The sequence below is a fragment of the Podarcis cretensis genome (genome assembly GCF_951804945.1).
Source record: "Podarcis cretensis genome assembly, chromosome: 5".
Taxonomy (NCBI): domain Eukaryota; kingdom Metazoa; phylum Chordata; class Lepidosauria; order Squamata; family Lacertidae; genus Podarcis; species Podarcis cretensis.
In genome coordinates this window covers 74,588,337-74,613,031 of record NC_137174.1, presented here as the reverse complement: position 1 = coordinate 74,613,031, position 24,695 = coordinate 74,588,337, and the positions used below count along the sequence as shown (strand labels likewise).

Below are 24,695 nucleotides of genomic sequence, written 5' to 3'. Positions count from 1 at the left end.
AAAACAACTGTTTGTTGCTCAAACGTGTGCATTTAAAGCAATCCATTAACTACCATTTAACATGACATTAAATTGGGCATGTGTAGCTTTGTACAAGACATGATCTCAGCCAATCACACCTCACAAGGACTTCGAGAGGAAAAAATGATGTCCTGAGCTCCATGAAAAAGACAAGATACAAATGAAACAAATTTATTACCTGAGCTTTTAGGCAACAATTCTTTAATGTCAAAAAGCTTATTAGGAAATGAAACAACTCTTTAAAAAAGCTTAAATTACAGAAGTATCCAATTCAAGAATGATATGAAATGAAAATTCACTTTGAAACACAAGTCTGGAAGGATTACCCCAAAGACATCCGCTGGCTCATCAGCAGAAAGCCATCAACTGCTGTCGTACCTTATTGGATTCTGCATTGTATACAGTATAAACCCTGAATTCTGCAGGAAAACACATTCTCATCAGGTTTTCTGAGTTTTTTCCTGTATCACTTATTTTGTGCTATTCATGCTGTGTGCTTGTGGAATGATAATGGCAAGATTTTTTTTTTTAAAAAAACAGAAACATAACGTCTGAGAGAAGACTAGATTTGGAGCAAATCATTTGTAACTACTCCTTAAAAATAGTTACAACCACAGTACCACAAGATTCTGGAAAGGGCCCCTCAAATTAGTTGTAAGAACCTGGAAAACACAGGTTTTGTCATTTATTTCTATAAAGCCTTTTTAAAAAGCAGAAGCACAGTTTATAATCTGGTTGCATGAAAAAGTCAGGAAAACAAGAAGGGGGGGAAATAGTGCAACAAAAAAAAGTAGCTTTTCTTCCGCATTTTACACTTAAAATCTCCAAAGCACAGTTTCATGTGATATACTGTATACGGTATCAATGACAACAATTTTGCTGAACAGATTCTTAGATTATCCATTAGGTCAGCATTTGCCTCCCCCTGCAAAAAATAGTTATTTATTCTGTTTCTGTAGTGTTTCAGCAGACAAGACATAACATATGGCACAAAGCATTCATGTATCTTAAGCCATCAGCTTTTTCATAAAACAGGATTCAGTCATTATTTATATTGAAGTCTACATACAATTTTTAAAAAATCTTTAGGTAATCTGCATTCTTTCTAATGAAGTCACACATATATCTTTTTAATATACAAAATATATATTATTTTCATAAAAACATCATTACAATAAATAGGAGGAATATTGACTTAAACCTTGTTCCCTCATTCATCCCGATTTATGCTACAAGGAGACCAGCACCTTTCGCCCTTAAATTCTGCAAGCTAATATAAAGTCAGACAACAGCAATTCCTACTATATTTACACCCCATGACATCAATGAGACTTAAGCACACCAATGCCCTGTGCAGAGATAACATTTTGTTACTATGGGTGTGCTAAGTTTTAACCATGGCATAGGATTAAGGGTTATTCCTCCCATCTTTGCCCATGTGGGTTCAGGTTGAACGAAGAGTGTGGCACACATGGGGATGTTGGGCTGATGTTTGTACTCCCTACACTTTTTGCACTCACATGTTCAGGTTAAGTACCTGAACAAGCACCAGTCTCTTAAAGAACATTACGTCTGCACCAAGCCTAACAGAGCACTGGATTGTGCCCATCACCTCGCAATTAAAAAAGAAAGTCTCATATAATGCACTGAAGGTTTTCCTTCCCAAGTAAACAGAGCATCAGTATTCTGTACTAACAATCCCTAGCTTAATTCTTCCTCGAGTAGAATGAAACAGCAGATAATTACAATACTTATTGTATAAATAAGTGATAAAATGCAAAAGCAGGATGCATTCAAAACAGGAAGTATAAGGACAAAACTGTTACTATCTTCATAAAGTATTTCCCATGAACACACAGGACCCAATCCCATAAAAATCTGGGATGCTTCCAATGAAATAAATGAATTTTAAATTCACTGCATCTACCTTGACCCACTGATAACTAGAACTGGTGCCATAATCTCTCGAGCCTTATGCGCAGGTGTAGATATGTGTATACACACAGAAAATTTCCATTCTAGGAAATGCTTCAGCATGACAGCAAGATGTCATTTCATTAACAATGTTATAACAAAGAGTGCTTGCCTACTGCCTACTACAGTTTCCCCCAACCTTTCAGCATGACTGTTGAGAGCTGTGGTTCAAAACATCTGGAAGGCAACAGGTTAGGGAAGGCTGCTGTAACAGCCAATGCTGTGATCTCGGAAGACCAGCTTTGAATTCATTTCGTTGTCATCTGTAGGATATCTATATAGGTATATTTAGGAATAAAGTGACCGCTTACCTGCTGAGAGACACCACTTGCAGTCCAGCGCAGGTGATGGCAGCAGGTGCCTGCCTGGCTTCACCGTGGCCTGGGCAAACATTGTTTCTCTCTCTCTCCCCCCCCCCAGCCATGCTGACTGCTGGGGCTCATCCATGGTCTCAGCCAATCACAGCAAGCTTGCGGATGCAGCTTGGGGGCAGACCAGAAGGAAGACTTAGTCTCCCTGGCTCCCATCTGGTCTGTTCCCATGGCATATAAAGCAGCCGAGCCTGGGCTCTGTTTTCAGTCACTGCTTGGTCTCTGCCAAAGAAGGACATTGCCAGGAGGCTCCCAAAGAAGATCCTGGGCCTTGGAAGTGTCCGAAACTGAAGCTGGGCCTCCCAAGTGTTTTCTTCAGTGAGTGGCAACAGATTGTTGAAAAAAAAGCACTTTTAAGCGCCAATCCCTAATAGCAAGGGTAGGATTTCGGGGCTACAGGAGCCAGCAGTGGCAAGTGTAGTGGGGTGCCAGGAAGCGCTCAGTGCCAGGGATTCTCCTCACACCCTCTCCCTCACACCAAATGCCTATGTCCAAACCTGTTGACATCTGTAATCAATAAAGTTGTGGCTTGTTTAAATCCCAAGTGGTTGCCCTGTGTTTACTGCAATTTCAACACTGAGTCTGGGGCCCACAACTGAAAAATCTGTATTTCATGTACAGTACTGTGCGGTAAGTGTGAATTTAGGAACTCACTTGAAATCAAATTGATTTAAATAGAGCCAAAAGGCATGGACACAGATGACACCTTAGAATTATCTATCAGCAATTTACTCAACTATTTTCTAAAATATTATCATCATTCGAGTTCCAAAGTGATATCTTTGGTATCATTCTGTAGAGTGGAGTACAAGAATGACAAATATTATTGTTATAATGATATGGCTTCTCATAGCTTTTTAAAAATGTATTATGTAATCTTTATTGATAGTCTTTTCACAAATGTGCTCTTTTAAAGTATTCCAATATCTTCCTCACATATATACTTCTATCTTTTAATATTGTAAATATAGTTATTTGTGCTGCCTACCCTATATTGGTCTTGGGTATGGAGATTCAATTACTGTTTCCTTCTCAAAAATGCAAATGTGTGCAAACAAATCATAATCTTAACCATGTCTATCTACTCAGAAGTACCATATTTAAGTCCTATTGAATTGAATGGTGCTTTCTTCAAGGGTTAGGAATGCAGCCTAAATTCTGAGATCCAATTGTTAATGACACATTACAAACTCTACATTTGCATTTGGCAGACTATGTACAAATTTTACATTTTGTATACTTAATAAAAAGCCTCAAAAGAACAAAAAATAGTTACTTTCTTCACAATTGAGTTTGGCTGCATCACATGCAATGGCATTTTAAAAATGTAACAAGAAGAAATTTTCATCTTTTATTATTTGGGCTGAAAATAAAAATATTTCAATGAAGGTGTCTAAATTTAGGTGTTTTATTTAAAACCTTGATTCCTAGTTTCTTTGATAAAATATAGCATACTTTGAAGTCCGGAACCCAAGCAGGTCTCTCATTTCATTTCGGAATTTTGATAAGTCTTGCCGCAGCTCGTTGAGATTTTCTACAGTCGCTTGATCAGTGCTTTGCATTCTCTGTCTCATGGAAGTCAAATAACGATGAACTAAGCAACACATCACCTTTTGGTAATTCTCATCTCTCTTTTGCTTCAGATTTCTCCACTCCTGTAAGCAAACAGTGACATATTATTTATAATGTACAGATGGCTATGAACCCCCCCCCCCCCCCAGTTAAAAAGCTTGTGTATAATGGTAGAATAACACTGGGCATGATCCACCCCAATGTTCTATTTTGCACAGTCATACAGGATTTGCGCATGCATGCCTGACAGACAGGGAGAGAGATCCTGGAAGGTTGGTAGATGATGTCTTCGTACCTTCCTATACTGGATAGTTCATCTCACCTGTGATCAGCGTAGTGGCAGAGCAATGTAGAGTTTTCAGCAGAAGTGGCTGCTATGAGTCTCAAGTGGCCAGCAGTGAGCCAGTGTTGAGTTCCCATTCCCAAACTGCTCTGAGTGTGTGTGTGTTTGCCTTGTGCCCTCTCTCTTATCTGTTCCCTCCTGTCTCTCCATATTTATGCCCCACCTAACATTTTACACTTAATAGCTCCACCATGGATTTCAAATTGCTTGGCTGAGTAAATGTTTCCTGGGTGCTCAGTTCTTTGACTATATAATGTGTATTTGTCTACAGCTTGACTAGCTTTTCTAAGCTCTCTGCCATGAATTGAAAGATTATACTTATGGATAATATTCAGTGTATCCCATGAATACAATACGTAAAAGTTTTGTTTACTAGAATGTCCTCTAAATGCTTAACTCCTTAATAATATGCTGCACATATGCATCTTATGATGTGTCTTGAAGTGCAATCTGCATTTTGACTGCTTCAGCCTGTATAGCATGCACACACACACACACACACACAACCATCAACAAATTCTAATCTCTTCTCATCTTTAGCAATATACATAGCAGAAACTAAGCATAGGATAAACAGTTACTATAGAGCAGGCATTGGCCCTCCAGCTGTTTTGGGACTACAACTCCCATCAGCCCTAGCTAACAGGACCAGTGGTCAGGGATGATGGGAACTGTAATCCCAAAACATCTGGAGTTTGGAACTGATGATCTATCTGGGTAAGAAATTAATGGGCTACGTCTAATTATGCCTACCAGCATGTGCAATGGAAATCACTTGCAGAATGGGACTTCCACTCTGTGCTTTGCCTTCCCACCCAGCAAATATTCTCCGGGAGTTCACTAAACCCTCTGCAGCATATTTAGGTGTTGTATGGGAAGCAGAACAATAGAGGAAGGAGAAGCCTCACTGAGCAAGAGAAAGCCCACCCATGCTAGTTTTACATGCACAAAACATGCCTTCCCTTAAAAAAAAAAAACCGAACAAACCCAAAAATTCCTGTCTCTATACCAAGGTCTGTATTAAGATGTGGGATGATTCTTCAATTATTTTTACCTGCGAAAGGAACTCTAGTAATCATGACACCTGATGAGAGGGTGCCCTAGATATGTTTATTCAAAGCAGTTGTAAAACAAAGAGGCTGCAGTGTTTCCTTTGGGTATTTTGTTTTGACATGTCACAGGGCATGCTTAAAATTAGCACATGGTAGGGGAAAACTAACAAATCTGCATCATTTTAGAATTAACATCTTGCTATAGAAAAAAAACTCACTGAATTTGCACTACTGTACTTTAAACCCTTAAATAATGTTATGAGAGGGAAAAGCAGAAAGGACTTCAGAGGTTGCACTCAAATAGCTTGCAACTGACTTGTGGAAGATACTTCATTGATGTTTGGATGCCAGGCACCGTTTTGAATCAAGGTGGTGGACAAAAACATGCCTTTGGCATGACTTCACCCATTTTGTCGCCTGGTTTTTGGTATTGTTTTTTGCATGATGGGTGTAAACTCACGAATTACACTCTCCATTTAAAAATCACTGTATCTTTTGGTTTCTAAAAATTCCTGGGCACCGCTGGGCACTCCCTGTTAGTATTTTATAACTATTTGCAAGGGATTGGACTACATGACCCTCATGGTTTCTTTCAACTCTATGCTTTTATGGTTCTATGTTTCTATTTCTTACCTTTAAACTATTCTGTCGCTTGACTTTGCCAGATGATGTATGAGAGCCGATCCACTTACTGAGGCTGTTAAATAGGTAGCATATAGTCTTTGGAGATGGAACAATATTGAAGGGTGGTGGTAGTGTACATTTATCATCGAAATAGCTAAGCCAGAGCTTGGCACGAGCAAATTTCCATTCTTTATCTTCATGATTCTAAATTAATGGGGGGGTTGGGAAAACAGATATCAAAGGTTCTGCTGAGCGGTGATTATAAATTACAAAACTAAGTGACAGGGAATTAACACACGCAAAAGTGCAGCCCCCACACATGCACAAAGAAGAAGATGCCCCCAATATTTAACCATGTGCATGAAGCTTCTTGTCCATCTCCCCTTTGTAAGGGTGCTGTAGGTGAGAAGAGATGGTTGACAACAAACCCACCAAGAACCAGGCTCAAACTTGGGTAGAGGCTTGGGCTCAGTTCATAATGGGGCCAGAATTCCCGACAATACCTATTTTGCCACCATGTATTTACATGTCTATTATTTGTTTCATAAAATTTATACACTGCTTGATTGTAAAAACAACAACTTCAAAGCAGTTTACAAAAAGATAAAACAGTGAAATCGTGTGAAATCCACAACCACACTTTAACACATACATTCCTAAGTCTCTGGGTAGGCTTGTCCAAACAAGAATGTTTTGGGCAGGTGTTGAAAAGAGTACAGTGGTACCTTGGGTTACATACGCTTCAGGTTACATACGCTTCAGGTTACAGACTCCGCTAACCCAGAAATAGTACCTTGGGTTAAGAACTTTGCTTCAGGATGAGAACAGAAATCGGGCTCCGGCGGCGCAGCGGCAGCAGGAGTCCCCATTAGCTAAAGTGGTGCTTCAGATTAAGAACAGTTTCAGGGTAAGAACGGACCTCCGAAACGAATTAAGTACTTAACCCGAGGTACCACTGTACAGTGAAGCCACCTGCTTGATCTGAATGGGCAAGGATTTCCAAAGTACAGGTGCTGCCACACTAACTGATCAAGCTCTTACAAATGTGGAATGGGCATTTTGTGTCACCTGATGGAGGGACAATTCCGCTGATCAAAGTGGCTGAGTGGGCACATGTGGGGTAAAGCAATCTCGTACATAAAAGGGTCCCAAATTGTTAAGGGGTTTATATATGCTAAAAATAACAGCCTGAGCCCAGCCTGGCAGCAAACTGGCAACCAGTGTAGATACCTGAGCACAGGTGTTATATGCTGACAAGACCCCACTCCTGTCAGCAATTGTGTTCTAGCATTCTGCACTAGCTGCAGCTTCCGGATCAAGCCCCACATTATTGTGCTACACAGAATCAAGAGCACTGTTGACACTTAAAATACAATAAATCTTGTTTTCAAAACACTTACCGCTATCAGCTGAAAGCTTTTATGGAGCATCGCCACCAAGAGCTTGGTAAGGACAATTACAACTACTACATTGTATGTGCCAACAATAACAGCACCCACAAAAGACTGTAGTTCTTCGCCATAGCTAAATCTCGTGACAAAAATGGCTACATGTGCAAGAGAGAATATGTACCAAAACAGGGCAAAGCAGGTGCCAATAAATCTGGGGGGAAAAGAAAAACTGTAGTTAGATCAAGTAGTTACTGTGCATTAAAGGCCAGATCAATGGAATCAATGCACTCATGTTTTATAAAAGAAAAACTGTGATCTCAATCAACACTATGAAACTCACGAGTGGAAGGTATCATTGCTTTGCTGCTCACAGAAAATCCCAGCACAGTCCTTTTCTTCATCCACAGTGAACCCTTTATCATACAGTTGGGTCAACCCAATGGTGAATGAGAACAACACAAGAAGAAACATTCCAAGAAATTTTCCGAAGTCCTGCAACATCTGCCCCATTGAAATCTGTAGGAACATATTAATTTGTTCTCAGTTTTAAACAGCAATGAAATATCAAATGGTGATTGCATATGAAGAAGGCATGCTAGAAAAACTATTTCCAGGACAAGCAGATTTTCCTGACCAAATTCACGACACTATAAAAAAGTCAAGCAGCTGTTCTGAACACTGTTGGGAGAGAGCTGTGATAAAACCACAGACTACAAGAATTAAATTTTATTGTACTGTACTGTACTGTACAAACACACATGCTATTTTATCCTGAATCATTTTTATTCTCATAGTAAAAGTAAAATACAGACTGTTTCCTTAACTCAAATGATATATATGAAGCAAAAATAATAACTATAACACATAGAATCAATGATAATCTGGGGTATTGGTTAAGGAGTTATGTTGCTGATATTATTTTTTGTATCTTTATTTTAGATCTTATGATTTATGTGGAAATTGTTCAATTTGGTTGCGTACTTTTTGATGTTTTACTTATTTATGACAACTTTTTGTTATGCTTTAATTAGGTGCTTCATTTTTTTAATTAGGTAGTTCATTTTAGAAGCCATCCTGAGCATAGTTTTAAACTACGGAAAGGCAGCATACAAATAAAACTACGTATGTATATACATATAATCTTTAACAATTTCATGACTGAAGATGGTATGAAAACTTTAACTATGTTCCATGAGGTTTACATCCAAGCATGAGTGCAAAGGATTGCGGACTTATGAGTAAATATGCATAGGATTGGGTTATGAAATTAATAAACAGATTTAAAGCTCTGATGTATAATTTCTATAGCAGGGTTAGCCTATGTGGTACCCCTCAGATGTTGTGGCCTACAGTCTTCATATTCCCCAGCCAACATGGTCAATGATCAAGGATGATGGGAATTGTACTCCACAACATCTAGAAGGCACTATGCTGGCTATCCCTGTTTTACACTAACCCTAAAACAAAAATGGGAAGGGCTATAGCACTTTCTCTGGAGTACTGCACAGATACTAGGGGTACCAGATTCTTTTTTTACTGCCCAAAGAGATTAATAGGATGACAAAACAAATCCTGTTAAGGGTAGCTATAATTTAGGCACGGACTTTAGTAGTCAGCGTTACAGCTACAAAGTGTTATACATTTGTAGAAGACACTTTTTTGTGAAAATCTGAAGCGTTTGTTACACAAAAACAATCTTATTGTAAAGATTATTGTAAAGACTGTTTTTAGTCGCAGTAAAGTTAGGATATATCCATCCCGCATTTTGACCCGTGTATCCACAAAGCAACTTACAATAAATATAAACATCAATTTATTCAGCTTTTCAAATAATTTATTAAAAGCGTTCATAGTTGGAGATAAAGGAAGGTGGCAAACTGCTTTGAAAGTGTATATAAAAATATAAAGGTGTTGCATTAATATGTGTTTCATTTCTCTGATGGGGTGCAGTTTATGGGCATTTGAAAGTCATGACCTACTTTTGGATAAGTATGTGGGTCAGTCTATGGTCGCCAACAAGAACAACGAAAGCTCCAGTGTGCCACTGAATGGGGTGACTGTTGGCTGTTTATGTACAACTGGATTTCTGACTTCACTACATAGAGGGCTAATATAAATGCATGTTATAGTTGCAGTACGTAAATAAATATGTACGTTACATAGTGAACGTCTTCAAAAATGAATACGGACTTTTTAATGTTTAATATGTTGCCTCCCTGTATTATTAATGAGGAATTTGCAATAGAAAATGGGATTAAGTTGGTAAGATAGAAAGGAATAAAAACTGGAGAACTCTCTCTGCTGTGACATGAAGAGTCTTATGGGTAACATTTGATGTTTTTTCTTATGTCTCATGTGTTAACTGTAATCGGGGAGGAACACAACAATAATATGGCTCTTTGAGTTGTGTCTAACAGACAGGTGTGCACTCTTTTATATTACCTTCCTTGGTTGCTGTTGTCACACAACTAGATATCTTTGGAACTAGGCCTCTGAATTATTTCCAGAATATCTGGCACTATAAATAGGATGTGCTGCTAACGCTTTGATCTCAGTTCACCTTTGAATGGCACATAAAGCAATTTCCTTTTTAAAGGATGCTGCACTCCTTTGTGTATCATGTATAATGCCATTTTAGTTTCATTTCTAAAATTTCTAGCCCAGTGAAAGAACCACCACTTTATATGCCCCAATAAGCCCACATAATCAGGTCACTATCCAACCACAGAACGAATAACTATCAATACACACAATGATGGATATTTAAACATAAGTAGAGAGTCTATCTGAAAAACCAGAGGCAATTACACCTAGCCATTTTGCCCCTAGGACAACTTACCTGAAGTGGGCCTAGGACAGAGCTTGTTGTATACATGAAGAAAAGTCGAAGGTAACTCAGAACGTTGGCAAAAGCAAACAGACCTTCTGCCACCAGGGTAGGGTGGAAGGCATCCCAATCCTTCCTCTCAGCAAAATTGTGGAACTAGAGTTTTTGGAAGAAGTTGAAGTTACTTTAAGTTATAATAGATAATCCAGTGATAGCTTTCATCAACCAATGACACACACTATCTGATTGTAGCCTATATTCCAACCATAAACAAATCGCAAGCACCAAGGGTCACACATTTCCTTTCCCCCTTTTAAGGTGTGAAAGGCAAAGATCAGTAGTAATGGTTTATAATTTCCAGGATAATGATATTTTGCTGTTATATCCAAATGCAGTGAACACTGATTTGCACAAACCAATGCTCAGTGTATTTTGGATGAAACAGCAAACTATAATTTGTTACAAATCCGCCAGCTCATGTTAAAAAGAAGAGATGGCAAGACAAGGAAGGAACACACCACCCTGAGGCTTGCTCATAACAAAGCATGGCTTGACATTGCTACTGAATGTAGCCAACAGGAGGCTGCAAAGAAACGAGTATTCTCCAGCTGCTAACAATCCAGGATAAGATCCAGAACTGAATGAGGTAAAATAATGGACCAATGATCCAACAGCTGCCCTACTGACTTTTTTTTTTAACACTCAATTTATTTCTGTCTAAAATATAAGCTAGCTTTATTTGAATGAGATTTTCTGACTCAAGGCAATATTTTGTCAGGATAGAAATAAGCCTATTTAATCTGGAACGTTCTTACATGACTAGCAAGCAGAGCTAAGAAGATACAGCTTTATCTTGCATTCCAAATGAATACCAGACAACAAGAAAGGCAGCCACATGGGGAAAAAATATCTGAGTGGTTCAGATTAATACAGTTGCAGCAAGACGATTTCTGCCATCCATTAAGGCTGGTACCGATTTGTTTTCCCTCCATTAGTCATGACTGGGAGTGGGCAGTAGATCACATGCCCTCATCTACAGTAGATCACATGCCCTCATCTCAAGAGCACGTTTCCTTGTGACTCTTGGCCATTGTTCAGTATCATGTCTGTATTAACATTAACAATGATTAATCCTAATCAGGGTACATTCCTCACTCAAGATTCATAACCTGGATTCAGATCTTGGGTTGGGAGCAAATTGTAACTAATACCTACCACAGTTAACATAGATGAAGGAACACTGTACTAGAGAGATTGGTAAGATAGATATCTCACCAAACCAAGGGGTTCAAAATTAAAAAGCTGCACATACATTATTCTCATGAAGAAAGGCCCATATTATTATTATATATGGCATGATTAATACACCCAATACTTTAGCGGCCTGCATTTAAAAATAAAAAGGTCCCAAAGAAGCTTGTAATCTAAAGTGAAGTGAAAACGAAAGGGAAGGGAAGCACAAAGGATGGATGTATCAAACGCAGCCACACTCCCTTAGGGCCAAACTGCACAGTACAATAAATGTGTATCTGCATTTACATCTCTCTGTGTGTTCCTCTCTACCCACGCACGCTTTAAGCATCAGCTGCAGAGACCCCAATCCATATCAGGATAATGGCACTGATGGAAAGGCCTTAAAGCCTTTCTCCATGCGGTCCTGATGAAAATTCCACCTCTTCCCCCAGTCTCGCTTCTGCCATGTCTCGCTTCTGCCATTGGCTCTGTGGCCTTCAGCTAGTCACAATTCTAAGTCTTAGTGCCTTATGGGAATGTAAGCAGAACTCCACCCAAAGTTACTGTGAGGGAAAGCAGGATACAGGCTATAAAGCACTTTATTAATTTGCAAAACAATGTATAAATTAATCAGATTTCATCACCTTTAGGAAAACAGATGATTTGCTGATCATAGCAAATAAGCCAATGTTTCACAAATATTCTCCAAGAAAATAAAGGGAATGTTTATTTCTGCATTGCAGGGGGTTGGACTAGATGACCCTCAGGATACCTTCTATCTCCACAATTTGATGATTCTAGGCTGTAGCTAAAGCTTGTAACACAGCCTTCACTGGAAAAAAATGTGTCTAATTAGAATTAGTAGGTGTCTGATGTATAAGCCTCTGTATTATATACTCATATGGCACATAAATCCCCAGTTTCATTTTATAATATGTGCACAATACATGAGACTTATGAATGCTCTGCTTTCCTTTGGGTCACATCTGTGAGGTCAAGAGGTAGTGGCCTTGTCATCTGGGCAGCCCAGGACTTTCATACACGCTAGCCAGGCTTGCACCCCAGGGAGTCACTTTGGTGCTGCTACTGCAGCAGAAACAAGGTGGGAGGCAGCAGTTACGAGTTACCAGTCTCTGCAGCCACAGGAGGCGCTGTGATTCTCCAGCAGTTTGACTTCACCCCCAGAGTCACACTCCAGATGGATGACAACAATGAATGCAACTAATTTCAGATAAGACTACAAATCTACTTGGATGAATAGTAATGTTGCTGTTGGTTCACATCCCTTTTTTCTATAATAGAATAAAAACACTCGAATACACCATCAAACACACCAAAAACAGAAGAAAACAGAAAGACTCAACATGCTTACTTTCTCTACTAGTGCTAAATATATAGAGACTGAAATCAAAGACATACTTTGAGGCTTTAAATTAAGAATGAGTGTTCCTAGGACGCCCTCCATTTTGAAAAACAGTGTAATTTTATGCTGGTGTCAACCACCAAGAGTTTTGTTGTTTTAAAACATTTTTTAAACTTATTTTTTTAAAGGTTATACAGGATTCTGCACAACACAGTGTTATCAAATACTGAGTTGATGTTTACCTTGTTATGGGCAACTACTTTGAGAGCAAAAGTTGCCAAATAGAGCGAATTCATGACAAAACTAAGTTGATTTCGGGATTCTTCTAAGAAGTCTTCTAAGCCTTCATACCAGAGCCTTTTAACATCTGACCACACCATTCCTTAGAGCAGAGAAACAGAACACAGTGAGTGAGATATACTGGATTCATTTCACAGTGATTTCAGTGTATTCTATGTGTCTTTCCATCAACTACAAAAGTACCTCTCCCCCCGCTCCCAGACTAATGGGGAGCAGAGGAACATAAGAATTGTGTGTACTGCCAAAGAAACATTGGGTTAAATGCAAGAAGGGATCCACACCTTCTAAAAAACAGTGGGAATTATGCTAACAACATAACTACAACAGCCAAGCAAGGGTACCACTATAGTGGCTTGGGTAGATAGTCACATTTTAACCTGGAGTCAAAACTCAAGCAATGTTGGTGCTATCCTTTAGCAGCCTTTCATATTCTCGTCTCTCTTTTCAAAGTCATAATCAGTGTGGTTAAAAATAGCAAGAAGTGAGTCTCAAAAGCAATGTCTCTATCTACATCTCTTTCTAAGGAAAAAAAACTTCTATGTAAATGATATCCTCCTGCTAGCCTCTTATGTCAATAGTAAATGTTAATAGTTTTAAAATTTCTAGTCAACGTCACATTATGCTTCCCCTGCCCCCCAGCAGTACATTCTATACTACTTTATTATCAAACATTTGTAATAATAGCAACATACACAATTCCAAACTGAGCATAAAGAATATATAGGGCCATTATTAGTTAAGCAGTATGCTTCACAAAAGATTAAGCTATGGTTTAGTGCCCCAAGTACAACTGTAATTTCATTTGCATTTAGAAAATAATAGCAAAGGTTGCTGAATTCATTTTAACAAGCAATGTTGAAAAGTAGTGATCCATGCTCCCTCTGCTGGTTCTGTAGTTACTTTAAATAATCTGCAAACTGTTTCTGGAAAGACAGCTGACACACTTCAAGGAACAGAGTTCTCTATAAACATGGTGCAAGTCTACAAATATTTAAGTTCTATTTTCATAAAACTTGTTATGTGGACTGTAGGAATGATTTACACAATCCTTCCTTCCATATAAAGGGGGCGGGAATAGTACAAAATAACAACATCACAGCTTTGTTGTGTATGGGCTGGAGACACACATTTTCATGCTCCCACACCTTGCATACTCTAGCTATATGTGAATTGGCCCCACAGGGACTACTTCTCATACCTGAAAACTTCTTACAAAGTATTACTTTCATGTATGAAAATGGAATGTGCAACTATAATATATGACAATTCCAACTTTTTTGTTGTTGTTGAGGGGTAAAATAGATATGAATACAAATGTGGGTGCCTGTCACAGGTCTGTGTGATTCCATTCTTTTTTACAACCAAAGATGCAACCTGGTAAGAACTAAACTCATCCCCTTCCCTTCCCTTGCCTTAACTTGCTACACTTTTATCACTTCAAGTACTTTTCTCCCCACCCTGATTCACTTCCAGTACTGAAGGTGGGGAAAGAGAAGAAAGTCTACACAACAGAAGATGTGAAGGTATTCAGCTTCTGTGATATGACACCCACCTTTTTTTAGACCCCCTCACCCTACAGTTCATATATGAAATAGAAGAGTTGCATGAACCAACAACAAACATGCCTGTCCACATTTAAGTCTTTTAATGGTAATTTGTTGTTTGGCTGAATTCTTACGAGACTTTCACCTCTGGGATCTTTTTAGAAACCTTAAGAATCACATTATTTTTCCCTTCAAAGGTATGGGGTTCCCCAGTGACGATAGAGCCTTCTCTCCTTAGCATAAGTAAATACACTCAAAGGAAACTAGTAGAGGAACGTAGACCAGGAGAGGGTTTAAAAGGTATGGGAGACTGAAAGAGTGCTCTCATTTTCCTACTGCAGTGTTACAATGTCTGTGCACACAAACAAAACTCCCAACTCTTATGCCCTATATAGATCCAACTACAGCATAATCAGTCACACCCATAGATAGTAATGGCACATAAAGCCTGGTAAAATAAAAATATATCCTTCAACTATATTAAGACTGGTATGTTCCTCCCAGTCAAAATAAGATGAAATATGCCTTTTTCCATTACTAGACAATATTGCCAGGGCTCCAATGTTAGAGTTGTAACAATTAATTTTATAACCATTTTATACTTACCGATTAGCCAAAATAGTAGAAGATAGTCTATTCTCTCCAATTCTGGCCCCATGGTATTTTTTTTATCTTCATTGTAGACAAGTGAGTACAAGTTAAGCAAGAGCAGAAATGTGAAATATGATGCTCCATGAATGATAAACTTCATAAACGGAGTGTGAATTATTCGGCCTATTTGAGATTTTGGCGCCAACAAGTAACAAAGAGACAGTATTGGCCAAAATATACCAACTGTCAGGACAGTCAAAATCTTCTTAAACGTGTGCTTGCGACGGTAACCAGCCATTTGTCCAAACCAGACAGTATTGAGAAATTGCTGGCAATTAGACTGAGAAACAAACTGCAATAGGAAAAGAATTTTACATCAATAAATACTGTCCAAAGTAGCCAATAACTCATTACTCAAGTTTATTTAAACCAGTGGGGAGAAAACGGGGTAAGATTACAATTGTACTGTACAATTTATACAGTCGTACCTTGGTATTCGAACAGAATACATTCCAGAAGTCCGTTCGACTTCCAAAACATTCAGAAGCCAAAGCACGGCTTTTGATTGGCTGCAGGAGCATCCTGCAGAAAATTGTAAGCTGCGGAAGTCGCGCCAGACTTTCAGCTTCCGAGGCAAAGTTCGCAAACTGGAACACCTACACCTGGATTTGTGACGTTCGAGTTCCAAGTTGTTTGTGAACTAAGCTGTTCGAAAACCAAGATACGACTGTAGTAAATGTAAAGGGACCCCTGACCATTAAGTCCAGTCACGGACGACTCTGAGGTTGCACACTCATCTTGCTTTACAGGCCAAGGGAGCCGGCGTTTGTCTGCAGACAGTTTTTCCGGGTCATGTGGCTAGCATGACTAAGCCGCTTCTGGCGAACCGGAGCAGCGCACAGAAACGCCGTTTACCTTCCCGCCACAACGGTACCTATTTATCTACTTGCACTTTGACATGCTTTTGAACTGCTAGGTTGGCAGGAGCAGGGACAGAGCAACGGGAGCTCACCCCGTCACGGGGATTCGAACCGCCAACCTTCTGATCAGCAAGCCCTAGGATCTGTGGTTTAGACCACAGTGCCACCTGCCACTGTAGTGGTAAAAGGTAAAAAGGTAAAGGACCATTGGATGGTTCTGTCAAACGCGACCATGGGTACGGTGCTCATCTTGCTTTTCCAGCTGAGGGAGCCGGTGTTTGTCCTCAGACAGCTTTCTAGGTCAGCATGACTAAACCACTACTGGTGCAACGTGACACCATGACGTAAGCCAGAGCGCACGGAAATGCCGTTTAACTTCCTGCCACAGAGGAAGTTATCTACTTCCGCTGGTATGCTTTCAAGCTGCTAGGTTGGCAGAAGCTGGGACAGAGCAATGAGAGTTCACCCTGTTGTGCGGATCCGAACTCTAACTTCAATGGTTCTGTTTTTAAGAGGTAAAATTTAGAATAATTATTCAGGAACAAGATAACAAACAGAACTTCACAACTAGGGATGAACAAGTCTGTCATTTTAGTTTCTTCTCAATTCGTATTTTTCCAATCCTCACTTCAGTTCTTCACATTTCTCCATCAATTCATGAAGTTTAAGAAGACTCATCAACATTATAGAGTGAATTTCTCCAAATACACATGTATGCAATTTTGCCCGGGATACATAGTTCTGCAAGCAATTTTCTCTACCGTAATGGATGTTCTCCATTTGATGGGACTAGTATTGGATACAACTCTTTACTTACCTAATGCTGCGGTTCTTGAAACTATTAGAAGCAGTGTGTCTATGAAGATATGTATCTATCATAGTCTGGTCTGTCCCATCAATTAGTCGGACAGCTTTATAATACATTAGCAAAAAAAGAAAGAAAGAAAGAAAGAAAGAAAGAAAGAAAGAAAGAAAGAAAGACATACCTCTTTTTGGTTGTATTTAATAGCAAGCTTTAGGCGACTCAAGTTCATTCTCTCTTCTAACAGCCCCCTTTTATCCACATGCTCATCACTTGCTGTATGGTTGAGTATAACTTCAAGCTCCCGAGAATTCCGGGCTTGTGCAAGCAAATCTTTAGCAAAGGTTTTACACTGTTGAGCTAATTCTTCATAATCATTTCTAGGATATAGAGAAGGTAAAAGCATACTAACATACAATGGACATGATGAATATATTTTACTTTAACTCTTGGGAGGCAGTATGCTGCAGAATACCAGCTGCAGGGAATCACAGAGAGTGCTCTTGCACTCAGGTCCTGCTTGTGGGCCAAGTAAGACCAAGATGCTCCACGTTATGAGCCTTTGGTCTCACACAGAGGTCTCACGATCTTATGTCTTTTTAATGTTAATTTCGCCAAAGAAAGGTCCTTCAAACTGAATACAGACTGGAATGAGCAAAAAATGAATGTGATTCAAATGGATGATTTAACTCATCGATGAAAGAGGACTGATTTAAAATCAATGGGCTGGATCCAGACTAAATCAGGCAAGCTTTAGTCTAACTGAAATCAATGGGACAAGTTAGTCATGATTCATTTGATTTTAGTAAGTGTGACTAACTTTGTTCTAGATCCAACCAATAGACTGCAATCAATTTTTCCCATTGTGTAATTAACACATTTAGTCAATGAGTCATATGGATCATTTGCTCTAGCAACTGAAACATATTAGTTTGCAGCCAAATTGGTCCTTTATAAAACTTAGGAGCATTAGCCAAAACCAATCCTAAGCACAAATTCATAGGATTCCACTGTAAATTCTCTGATATCATTTACAACTGATCATTGGGATTTTGCTGACTCACTTGTGAAGTGCCTGCATCCAATTATATTTAGAAGCATAATACTAAAAAGGAAACAGTAGTAGGAATTAGGAATTACTTTGTTACTGATACCTGAATTCAACTTCTACAAGGCTGAGTTCTCTTAAATCTGCACTAAGTTCAAAGGCTCTCAGAATTGGATCCTCCTCCGTCAACATTATTAGGGCAGGACTGGCCAAACATCGATAAATATCAAGACGAAATCTGTTATAAAAATATCAAAGAATACATCTTAAGTCAACCAGTTTTTACTCAATAGTATTTTCAGCTCATTGTTTGTAATCTGTTTAATTTCAGGTGTCTGGTATATTTATCTACATTTAAAGCCATTTCCAGTACGACAAAAGAAACACAAAATGCCCTAGGTACTCCCCAAAAGCATGCATGCTAAGGCAAATTACTTAAGTGTATTTTGGCTTCAGCATTGAAGAAAGCTTATTAATTCAACTTTGTAGTTAGCAACTCACCCGGTAGCCACCAGGAGTGAAAAATTTCTGGTGGCAACTTCATGATCAGGCTGACAAATGAGGGATGAATTGCTATGTTCCTACTCTGCCAGCCTGCTTGTTTTCATGCTAGCCATTAAGGAAGAAAACTTATTTTCTCCATGACCAGCAGAGAATGCAAGTTACTAGCTGTTTGGCAGGCTAAACAGTTTTGCACAATAACAAATATATATATAGAGGGGGGGGGTACATTAGCTATTTCAAAAGGATAAGCACACTAATATTAAAATGAAAACTGCAGCAAATACTTGCAGAATTCCCGTTATACTGGAAGTGGAACCCAAACTTTAAGTCTGAGTACATAATTAGAGACATCCTGTACAATTCAGCTGGAACATATTTGGTTGCTATGCTATTTGCAATAATACAATAACTCACTAACAGGGGTGTCTGAATGTAACTGGCTCCCTAATGGCTGAAAAGCCTGGAGGCTGGGACATAGAAAAGTCTGTCTAGTTTTGCTTCCATCCTGGCCTGCCATATCACCACCCTGCCACCCATTTATGTGCTGCATTACAATCTTGCATAAATAATATCAGAACACAGTACAAAGAGGGGAAAACCTCTCACGTCCCTCATGCTGAAATATGTGGCAGGCTAAAAATCTTGAGAAAAGGGACAGTCCTCTTCTCAGTTTAGCAGAAGGTCATGCAATTATCTATTTCATGTCTGTGGTTTATAATGACCTGAAAGGGGGGGGGGAATAACCAACCCTCTTTTATAAAAACTTCTCTCCTGGGTCACCTGAAACAAAGGAATCTGCCTTATACAGAGTAAGACCACTGGTCCATCTAGTTCAATATTGCCTACACTCTCCAGAGCCATTTCCCAGATGCCTGGGATTGAACCTGGGATATTTTGCATGCAAAGCATGTGCACTATCATTGAACTTTGGATTTTCTCTCAAAATGATTCTTACTCACTACAAGTGATCAGGTAAGTGGTTGCTTAAAATCTACTTCTAAAAGACAGGAAGGAAATTACATGCATTAATAAACAGCTAATTACTGTAACCTGGAGTGCCGAAGGCTATCTTTTTTGTTCTTGGCAGTACATAATGTACATTCACAGCCAACAGCATGAGGTTTCGGTAGTGACACATCTTGCTTTAATAGCATAGTGAGAATTTCATAGTTGTTACGGTGAGCAGCTAAAATGACTGGTGCCACATCCATTGTTGTTGAATATTCTGGATTCTGAATACGTTCCATTAATTTCTGAAACAGAGAGAAAGAAGCCTGGCTTTATGAATTGTTAAATCAGAGATTAAATCTAAAAATTGTCAAATCTACAGCCAAAAATAATATATTTATTGCAGTCTCTCACATTTTAAAACTTTAAATCTTCAGAACTGAATGTGCTTATGGCAGAAAATATAATTCACCTTGTTAATTTTGTACCACACTGCCATTTAATAGCTACATCTCTTTTAGCTAGAGCTGCCGGAACTGATTTCTGGCTGAAAAAAGCCCTAGTTATTGCTACTCTACTTTTGCTTAAATCCAAGATAGCCCTGGCTCAGTCCAAGTCTGAGTATTGATAATGATAGCTACAGGGTACAAATAATTTTAAAACCCCACCCATTCCTCTCCCAAAAAGGAAAACAAAAACAAAAATACCCTGCTCATTTTCAGATATATAACCTTAAATGTACTCTCCAAAAGACACTTAAATGTACTCTCCAAAACTTCCACTATCAAATACTGTGGTATCTTGGTTCTCGAACTTAATCCGTTCTGGGAGTCCGACTCCTGAAACCATTCAAAAACCAAGGTGTGGCTTCTGATTGGCTGCAGGAGCTTCCTGCACTCAAGTGGAAGCCATTCCGGACGTTCGGCTTCCAAAAAACGTTCGCAAACCAGAGTACTTACTTCTGGGTTTGCGGTGTTCAGGAGCCAATTTGTTTGACAACTAAGCCGTTCGAGAACCAAGGTACTACTGTATGTGCTTAACACAAAGATCTGAGCAGAACAACAGTATTAAGACAGGGCATAATACTTTTAATTTATGTAATACTAACAACAATTGTTGGTCTACTGGTTCGTTTGGGTCGATGATTAAGGAGTATATCTACAGCTCCCACAACCTCTGAGTCAATGGCCACCAAGAGTGCATCTGTAGACTGAAAAAAATGGAACATTAAAGCAGAAGTAATAGCAACCTGCATACTGTGGAACAAAAGACTATTTTTCAAAAATGACAAAGACAGGTTCACTGAAGGAAAATGTTTCTTTTCTGAAACAACAGGTAAAAATAAGTTAAATCTCATGATTATTCCAATGGCTATCAACAACAACAACAAGATGATAGTACCTGACAGCCATAATCCAGGAGCAGCTGTAGTATGTCTAGATTCTCATTTTCAATAGTTATGGTAACAGCATTTCTCCCAAGCACATCCACACAATTTATATTCATATCACCAGAGCTATTCTCTTCTAAAAGTTTCTTCACCATGTAAAAGTCACCTAAACCAGTAATAGACAAAAAACCTATTTTAGTGCTTTTTATTTGCTGATATTCCATCATATTATACAATATTATATTTACTCCTCTTTTCCTCCAAGGGGCTCAATATGCCATGCATTGTTCTCACCTTCTCTGTATTATTCTCAAAACAACTCTGTGAGGTAGGTTAGACTGAGAGTTGGTAACCCAGCGAGCTGCATGGTTGAGCGAGGATTTGAGCCCCATGTTTCAGGTCCTAGTCCAACACTCTAACCCCTGCACCACAAATAAATATTACACTTATTTTTAAATTCAGTCATCCCTACAAGCTTAGTTCTATGTTCTGCTGTGCAGCAGATGCTTTAACACTCTGATTTAGTGACACCAAACTGCTTTCCAAAGTAGAGATTTTAAAAACCTACATCCTACACTTGCAATGCACAAGCACCGATCCTTGCACATGTACTGCCTAGCCAATGAGCAACGCTCTCAGCTCTCAAATTCCAGTGACAAAATAAAGCTTTAACTATCCTTCCCTCATCCTGCCCACCTAACATACTATTAGCACTAATCATATCTTGCAACTAAATTAGATGCATAGTGTGGTGTACAGTAAATATGTGGAGTATATAACATTTTTATCATGTACACTTAAATACTTTATTCTGTTTGTTATGTTCCAGTCCATAAGAAGAAACTCGGGATCTGAAATAATATCCTAGATAGAAGAACTATGGTGGCAACAAGTGGTGAACTGGAAGAACCACTATCCTTTGATTGAAAATTAGTATACAAAAATACTTCTATCCACGAAGCAGCAGGTACTACAGCAAGTGTAGGAAACTAGAAATGACTGGTGAATTGTGAGTAGTTTTATAGGAAAAAATTAGCCTCCCACTAAGTAAATTTCTAGAAATGAAACTCTTTATCTAAAAATCCCCCCCCCAGCCAACTATACAAAAATGCTCGAACTTCATAGTTATTTAACATCTCTTGATGCAGTTGCAACCCCACAAACAGAATACTATAATCCTGCTTCTCTCCCTGAAAGAATAACACCCAACCTCTGCCACCATCTTCTAACATTTACCTTTCTGTACAAGATAGCAGGTGACATATTATAAAAGTCACATATTGTTACAGGTCATACCATTTCAAATATTTCCACAGGACCAAAGCCACACAACTCACAAGGAAACCCCCATGTTAGTTTTAAAACATGGCAAAAATATTGGGCTCCATATTTCAAGGTACGTTACGTCTGTTTCTTCTCATTGTGTACATATTTTTAAAATTTAAACAAAACAAATTATTTGGATCCAAGTGGGAAAGTGAAAAAAGTCAGAATGCCTTCACACATTTTGTGTATTAGACAGAAATGTTGATTTTATAACATGTGAAGGTCTTTCTGATATTATCTATTTTTAATTTTTAGTAAGGTGATGCTTCAGCAAGAGAAAGTGGAAATTAAATTAGCATTAATAACGTAATGAGTAACAGCAATCAAAAAAAGAGCAGTTAATAATTTTTGTACTTATTACATACATTTCTAAATCTCATTAACCTTTATGTTGCCCACATATATAAAGAATCACTTCCAGATTATTACTGTTCCCCCCACTTTTTACATGAATGCATGTGAAATAATAAATTAAAACCAACAGGAAGGCTAGCCTGTCAAAAGGTAAAGTGAGTTAGCCAAGTCACGTGCCAGATGACTGGGGAAGGAGGCAACATTTTTATGGTCCCCTCATTTATTCCCCATGTCAGCTGTTTAGTGGAGCACCCTGTAGGTGGTGAATCTGTCTGCCCTGCATAGGCTGAGTGACAAACTAATGAAGAAAATGACTGTGATGGGCAGGCACACAGTGCTCTGTTGACTGCCCTACTGCACATCCATAAATGGCAGGAGGAAAGGCACAAGGCCAGAACAAGCTGCAAACAGGAAAAAAAATACTCAGGTAGTTAAATGCGTTCACTGGTTCTCCCTCCCTTCTACCACTTTACCCTCACAGCAACCTTGAGCAAAGGTGAGGCCACAAGTGTGCAACTTGCCCAAGTTCACCTAGCATGTTTCACAGATTGAGTGGGGATTTGAATCCAAGTCACCTGAACCCTCGCAACTCAGAAGGTGATTGCAACCAGGAGTAGGCAGTGCACCCCATGAAAGCAAACTAACAGAAATGCAGTACTTGGACATAAGAGAGCTCAATTGATTATGCAGAAACCAACAGAATTTCAGATGAACTCTCTTCCCAATATCATGAATGGAGAAAAGGGAGAAAAGCCCTATTCGTCCTCAAGGACAGAAGCCAGCAACATTTTCAACCCGCTGCGCAAAGGGTAGACCAGTGGTTCCCAACCGTTTTTTGGCCATGCCCCATCTAAGCATCTCTAAAATCCTGACCCTTCCCAGCCTGCCCCTGACATATAATTCTTATTATTCTAAAAGTGATCTCCTATTCACACAGAGGAAGCCTAAAAAGCCATTTACTGTTAATAACTCATTCTCGAATTGCCTTCCTTCAAAACCAAATTGCCCGCCTGTGGGGCATGTGCCCCACGTTGGGACATAGCTGTCAACTTTTCCCTTTTCTTGCGAGGGATCCTATTCGGAATAAGGGAATTTCCCTTAAAAGAAGGGAAACGTTGACAGCTATGCGTTGGAAACTGGGGGGGGGGGGTAGACAAAACACCCCAAAGGATGTTCATTCAAGGAGATCATTTTGCTGCCAAGTTAAATCCGACTTTCTAAGAAGGCGCTTCATCCACCTTGCCCCTGCTTTTGTGTTTTCCCTGTGGCATATATATATATATATATATAACCACAAGGCAGTGCGAGGAAGGTTGGGTTTGAGAGGCAGCAAACAACCTGTGCAGGTCATCATCATCCCGTGAGGAAGTGGGTGCGGGTGTGAGAGGCAAAGAGGCTGAGAAAGAGCGAGGCACACATTCAAATACAGGGCCTAGCTGTCAACCTTTCCCTTTTCTTGCGAGGAATCCTATTCGAAATAAGGGAATTTCCCTTTAAAAAAGGGAAAAGTTTACAGCTGTGATCCAGGGACTGGGAGATCCTGCAATCCTGACGGGAAGCCTCATCGGCTGCTCAGCATCCGTTAACACACTTCAGCCACCAACGTATAGCGGCCACAACCATAGTGGCAATATAATGTTCCCGGTATCCATCACTTTTCGCGCAGCGGAGGGGGGCACGGACTCCCTCTCTCCTCAGAGTTCATGAGCCCCTTAGGAGCCGGAGCCGAGTGGGAGGTTTGCGCGTCAAGCTGCCGCTGCCGCCGCCGCCCTAAATCCTCTCCATGCGAGGCCCGCAACGGCCCGTCCTAAGCGACGCCCTACCTTTGTCGCAGGCGAGCAGGAAGAGCTTCTCGTCCAAGGTGGTCTCCTCCTTCACCTGCCGGACATCCTTCAGCGCCAGCAGCTTGTTAGGGGAGGCCGAGGCCGACGGGTCCGCGCTCTGGTAAAGAGCAGCCATAGCCCCGCCAGGCGGAGGCCCATCGGGAGAGGCCGCGCCGCGGGAAGGGCCCTTCCTCTACTCCCTCACGCTCCCCTTCCCTCACGCAGCAGCTGCAGCCCGGGAGTCGCCGCCCGCCAGGCCGGCCAAGCGCGCCCCTCTGGCGCGCAAGAGGCCGGAGAACAGCCGAGCGGCGATGGAGATGTCCAAGCAGGAGGGAGAGATCTCCGCGCAGGCGCAGGGAGGCTCCGCGGTCTCG

General features: G+C 39.9%; 1 protein-coding gene across 4 annotated transcripts; it reads right to left on the bottom strand.

The window, feature by feature from the left end:
• Positions 1–205: 205 nt before the first annotated feature.
• On the bottom strand, positions 206–24,695 carry TRPC1 (transient receptor potential cation channel subfamily C member 1). 4 transcript variants are annotated; one of them, XR_013839369.1, is made up of 14 exons: positions 24,322–24,695; positions 20,830–20,984; positions 20,537–20,638; positions 19,525–19,733; positions 18,083–18,214; positions 17,113–17,308; positions 15,222–15,558; positions 13,014–13,153; positions 10,188–10,331; positions 7,689–7,864; positions 7,358–7,559; positions 5,967–6,161; positions 2,321–4,021; positions 206–2,269 (listed from the first exon to the last, which is right to left on the bottom strand). XR_013839369.1 is itself a non-coding variant. In XM_079977825.1 (13 exons), the coding sequence occupies exons 1-13, from the start codon at positions 24,455–24,457 to the stop codon at positions 3,794–3,796; spliced, it is 2,352 nt and encodes a 783-aa protein (XP_079833951.1). In that variant the 5' UTR covers positions 24,458–24,695; the 3' UTR covers positions 206–3,793. The 4 variants fall into 4 exon arrangements, 3 of the variants coding, with proteins under 3 accessions (XP_079833951.1, XP_079833952.1, XP_079833953.1); XM_079977825.1 differs by having other exon boundaries at positions 206–4,021; XM_079977826.1 differs by having other exon boundaries at positions 206–4,021; positions 19,531–19,733; positions 24,322–24,694.